This window comes from Limulus polyphemus, unplaced genomic scaffold (assembly GCF_000517525.1).
Source record: "Limulus polyphemus unplaced genomic scaffold, Limulus_polyphemus-2.1.2 Scaffold5514, whole genome shotgun sequence".
Classification (NCBI taxonomy): Eukaryota; Metazoa; Arthropoda; class Merostomata; order Xiphosura; family Limulidae; genus Limulus; species Limulus polyphemus.
Genome location: NW_013671124.1, coordinates 40,059 through 46,284, shown reverse-complemented (window position 1 = coordinate 46,284; position 6,226 = coordinate 40,059). Strand labels below are relative to the sequence as shown.

Here is a 6,226-nt window from a genome sequence, read left to right as displayed (position 1 = left end):
GGGTGGTGATGACTAGCTGCCTTCCCTCTAGTCTTACACTGCTGAATTAGGGACGGCTAGCGCAGATAGACCTCGTGTAGCATTGCGCGAAATTCAAAAAACAAACAAACAAACTTGGTGTATACTGTATAACATTAAAACTGACAAAACAAGACAATTTGTAGAGTAACTAATGTTGTTAGCGTTATCATTATCAGTGGTATTGTTTGTTTGTAATTAAGCACAAAGCTACACAATGGGCTACCTGTGCTCTGCCCAACACGGGTATCGAAACCCGGATTCTAGCGTTGTAAGTCCGCAGACATACCGCTGTGCCACTGGGGGGGGGGGCGTGGTATTATGATGCTTCATCACATAAATACCCGAATAAATAATGATCAAACATTTTTTTAAATTTAAAATTGCCCAATGTATTCACAGCTTATTCACACAGGGAAAGAAAGGGAAAACATTTTTGATGATCAAAGCAAAGTTAACAGAATGAATAAAAATTACATCAAAACATTCTAAAGTAACAAAACACCATTTTGTTTCTTTCTTTTATCTTACTTATGTTATCTATTTATTATTTCTTGGTAACACAAAAACCTCACTTGAATTGCAGTAACTGCAGGAATGAATAGCCTATTTTAATAACCCAGTTCAGCCGGGACTGAATTGTATATGGTATGTTGTAAAATTAATTTTACTACTTTTGGTATTCAAACGTTTGCTGATAAAAGCTGAAAGCTCTAGCCTGCTGTGCAGTTAAGTTAAATATTAATATTCCACACTCACATGCGCAAGTGAGCGTTATCAAGCATTCATCAGTAATATAAATATATTTCGCAGCAGGGTTAAGACGCTATTTTTGGATGTTAACGAACTTTATTATTATGCTAAGGATGACGCTGAATACAAAATACTTTTTTTTATTTTCTTAGAACCTTCAGATTTTTAAATAAATGACTGTTAAAAATAAAAACTATATCGTAAAATAGTAATGCGCTCATTACTGTGTTATAGCATTCATAATACATCTGTTTGAATCATAGTAGAATAACTGGAATTATATTTTTAAATAACTGCGAAAATCAAATATTGAGTGGGACGACGTTTTCACTTCCTGTAATTCTTAAAATTAGAGGTTAAATAATATATGATTTTAGATCTGTAGCAAAATATGTGAAGCCGACGCCAAATGAAATTAAGGTTTAATACCGCGCTTAGTACGGGTACCTCTGCATCGAACGAAAGGCTCATGTTCAACGGCATAAAACAGTGGAAGGAGACAGCCCACTCTTCTGTCTGTAACATCACTTTTTAAGCCCAGGCGTTACCTGGCGCCTTTGCTGGTTCCATATATATTTCCTTAGTTTATTTCTGATGTTCGAATTTCAGTAAATAGACTACTGTATCCTTCATATTTTAATATTTCGCTTACACCGTAAAAAAATAACACCAACTAAAACTTGCGTCACAACAAGACAAATTGTGTTACACAAACACAGAATTATATACGCTATGAAGCAATTTATTGTTATAGCGCCAAAACACACGAGATTTCTATGTGCTTTTTGACGGCACAAATGGCGTGCCGTTTCCATCTCAATACTGTATTTAAATACGCTGTTGTTTTGTGATGTCATTAAGTGTATGTATATTGCGAACGATTATGTACAACGACTGTACGTCAAATACGTATTTGTGTTCTGTTTTGTTAATCCACAAAATGTGTTGTTTCTACTTTGAACTTATGTTATTTTTACAACGTATTCTTGTACCTTAACACAAAGACCATAATGCCCAACAGTATACTTGTTGAAGTTAATATTTACTGTATTTCCGTGTTATTTTTATAAGAGTTATATATTTCATGTTATAAATTTTAAGGGAATAATGTGTTATAATCTATCTTGGACTGGCACGCTATATACTTTATGTAATACTCGTATCGCTTTTTATACTCCAACCTGGCATGAACTGAATAACGTATAGTGTATTATTTTATTGTACTTATTTTAATACGATCGTAACAGGAACTCAGTGTCGTCCATTTTTATTTTATTAGCAAGGACTTACTGCCCTTCATTGCGCCGTACAAAACAATCACGTAGACGTTGTTAATTTCTTACTCGAGTCAGTGGAAAACATCAGTGTCAATTCAAGCGACAGGGTAAGTGAAGGTCAAACGTTATACTACAGTTATGAACTCTTTTTGGTAAGTCCTTTTAATACATGTCCAAGAAGTTTATTGTTAAAGTAATAACATTTGGAAAGTGGGTCAACATCATAACATTTAAGATGCATTTTAAAATTCTAAATCAAAACGTAGTTTTGTAGCCAAAATAAAATAAAAATATGAAAAACGAAACAAAAATGCTGTAGTCTTTTTTTTGTTTACAGACTTTGCTCATTATGCATAAAATATGCATGCTTATTACTCTTTTCCAGAATTAAACATGACAAATGTTTTGCTTGATCCTGAACATTATGTACCTCTAGAATATCTTTGTCTGCATTTGATTCTAGAGCAACGTATAGTTTTAAGAAATATTCAATTTTTTTAGTACCTTCAATCTTTGTCCACCAATAAAACATATGTGCAAGTATTCTTTTTTCTTACTGGTATGAATGGGAAGAGGAAAGTTCAGTGTGCACACTTTTGCAAAGTTTTACTGTCAAAATGTTAAATCTGTTTTAAAATGGCTTTTAAAGTTACCTGTATTTCGCCATTATTATCCGCTAAAAGGAAAAACAGTTCAAAGAGTAACCACCCGAAGGGCAGTAGCAAACACTGGACTGAACACTTGCAACTCACCTTGTTACCTCAGTTTATCGTAAGTTCTATCATACATATACTTGTTTGTTTGTAATTAAGCACAATGCTACACAATGGGCTATCTGTGCTCTGCCCACCACGGGTATCAAACCCGGTTTCTAGCGTTGTAAGTCCGCAGAGATACCGCTGAGCCACTGGGGGGCTTATATATACTAAACCTAGTGTTAGTATATCGTAAGTTTTATTATATATACTAAACCTAGTGTTAGCGGCATGAAGAAATGAATTCAATCTGCGTCAACTTAACAGGGGAAGCTACCCACTTCTTTTAATCATAAATAAATATGTATTCTTGAAAGCATTGCCACATCAGCGTTGAATGAGAAAGAACACTTATTAATAAATAAAAAATACCTTCCTCGCCTTCATCCAATCACCAATACCACGGCTCATCAAGTCAGCTGGGATACGATAGACATAATGTTCAAGATCCCAGCTCGCCTAAAACAGGCAGACAGATAAAGTTACGGAACAACCTGCAGACTTGAAATTGTGGTTAGGGGATATTTATATTGTTACGTCTCTGGTCGTTTGTTAATTTCCCGTATAATTTATTTCCGAGGAAGTTCAGAGATACAAGTCCTTTCTTAAATAAAACTAGTTTATTCTTTCTCAATACAACTTTGCAATACACTTAATTTCCACAGTCACTTTAACTTAAACACACGCTATAGTTCACAACGATTCACGCAATTTACTTACGGTCACTACCGCTCACTTGACTCGATTATCTGTCTCTATATCTCTCTGTCTGCAATTATCTATGCCGTCACTTCTTATCTCCGCTTTATTTTCCGGGGTTATATACTAATATAGAGGGCGCCTATCAAATACTGGGATATTCGTGATGTTCCCCATCCTTCTAGAAACTCATAACGTGATACCAGCGTCACGTGACTTCCGCTGTCGTAACACTATCATCAACATTCATGAAAAATATAGTTGAGTAAAATATATCAATGGTTTCAGATTTGCGATAGTATTCAATTATCAATCGCATTTGAAAGCCATTATGGACTCTATATCCATTGTAAGCGAGCGATATTTAATGCAAGAACTCCTTTGTTTAATCTGACGTGTGACTTTTCTTTTTGCCTTAAGTGTTATATTATAAGGTAGAAATGGTACAATTTCTTAAATACTGCATTCTTTATATCAAAACTGACGTTTTATGATAAAATTACAATCTTAATTTCTCCTTAAAAACTCGTAATCATGTAAAAGTATATTTATTATGTGCAATATTAAATGGAATTTTCTTCGAAGAATAAGTTGACTTAAAAAGATACACAATAAATATTTCAGCATTGGAATATAAAGAAGTTCACTTACATTAACAAGTTTCCGAAAAAAATACGCCGTTTCATCAATTTCCATTAAAAAATCGCGTATCAAAATTTAATTTCGATTAAATCGATTAACGAACCATTGTTAAGTAATTATGGTACATTACTCTTCACTAGTAGATCTGCCCCACAGTGGCTCAGCGGTAAGTCTGAAGGAATACAGTGCTAAAAACCGAGTTTAGATACTTGTGGTGGGCGGAGCACAGATAGCACAATGTGTAGCTTTGTGCTTAATAACAAAAACAAACAAAAGAATTTGTGAAGAATATTAAGTCTACAGATATAACAGTATTGTTCTGTGAAGAATTGGAAGTGGGCAGATGTAACAATATCGTTCTGTAAAGAATTTTAATTCTAAAGATCTAACAATATGGTTCTGTGAAGAATTGTAAATGGACAGATAAAACAGTATGGTTCTGTGAAGAATTGTAAGGTGACAGATCTAACAGCATGGTTCTGTGAAGAATTGTAAGGGGACAGATATAACAGTATGGTTCTGTGAATAATTGTTAAGTACTTATGATACATTACTTTTCACTAGTAGATCTGCCCCACAGTGGCTCAGCGGTAAGTCTGAAGGAATACAGTGCAAAAAACCGAGTTTAGATACTCGTGGTGGGCGGAGCACAGATAGCACAATGTGTAGCTTTGTGCTTAATAACAAAAACAAACAAATAAGCTTGTATGTCTCTAAAGGTTACTGCTTTTTCTTTAAAGATAACACAAGAAATATCGTTAAAAAGTTCAGCTTTCTTTTTCTTTTACCATATTTTCCTCAAATTATAGAAAAAATAATGCAGTGTTTTTCTTTTCTTTCTAAATTCCATACTGTTTACTAAAAATTTGGTTTTACACATAATTATTCCAACGTGTTTGCAAGCATCACGTCGAAATATGTACTTGTAGAGAGATATTTTAAAGTGGAAGCCGTACGGCTTCAATAAAGTTTTTATTGTGTAAATATAAAACGTTGTTTTTAATTATTTATTATGATTTAAAAAAAAAATTAAGCACAAGTGCCAGTAGTGCATATTTAAAATAATCATGGAAAATTGAGCACACTGATAGGTATCAGTTTTCAGATCCATACTTAATAATTTGAGGCATGAAAATAATAATAAACATGCACACAAAGCACTAAAAATGATGTTTAAAATGTAAATAGTTTGTTCAAAATAAATAGTCTTATAAAACAGAAAAATAATCAAATATTTTTGTTACCCCAGGAATAAAGCGTATAGCATAAATTTGTTTCAAACTTTAAAGATTAAAATAAAAAGCAACATCAATGTTTGAGAAGTCAGCATGTAAAGCCATAAGTTTATTTTGTCATATGAATTTATTCAGACTCGATAAGCCTTTACATCCACGAGAAGGAGCCGTCTCGTGTGCTCTTATTACAAAGTCACTAAAACATTTGACAGTGTAGTTGGTGCACAGAATGTAGGGCGTCACGAAATCATGAAATATGAAACATATTGTTATGCATAGGTGTATAGTCTACAAGCTAATAGCATCAGAAATGGTATATCTGTTCTTGCAAACATCGGACTTTCTTTTCTATGCTAAGTAAATTACAAGAAACAAATATACTGTCGCTTAACTCCGAAAATAAATTACTATACTCTCAGAGAATTATAGAGAAAGCTGTAAGCAATGCTGTTCAGTAAGATAACAGTTGAAATTAATATAGACGGTCTAACACGCTTTTGTAAAAGCATATTGTGAGCTAGTCGTTATTTGAAATCAATGTAAACAGAAAATGTAAAAATGGATCTCTTTCCAAAATTTCGATTGTCCATCTAGTTTTTTGACATAGTTTCTCTGGAACAATAGACTTCGAATGAAAAGACATTCACATAATAACTGTTTACTAATCAAGTTGCAAATATATCCGAATTAAGACTGTGTAGATTGATAAATTATAATTATGAAGGTTAATATTGTTACGTATCTGTTCGTTTGTTAATTTTCCGTAAAAATTCTTTCCGAAGAAACTTTAGCGATACAAGTCCTTTCGTAAATAAAACTAGTTTATTCTTTCTCAATAAAACTTTGC

At 33.2% G+C, this 6,226-nt stretch overlaps 1 protein-coding gene across 1 annotated transcript in view; it reads left to right on the top strand.

The window, feature by feature from the left end:
- LOC106472673 (ankyrin repeat and death domain-containing protein 1A-like) overlaps positions 1 to 6,226 on the top strand; it is a 42,791-nt gene that overhangs the window by 9,339 nt on the left and 27,226 nt on the right. The window contains exon 5 of the mRNA XM_022401226.1: positions 2,051 to 2,155. Within this exon, the coding sequence (XP_022256934.1) occupies positions 2,051 to 2,155 (105 nt within the window). The remainder of the gene's footprint in view (positions 1 to 2,050; positions 2,156 to 6,226) is intronic.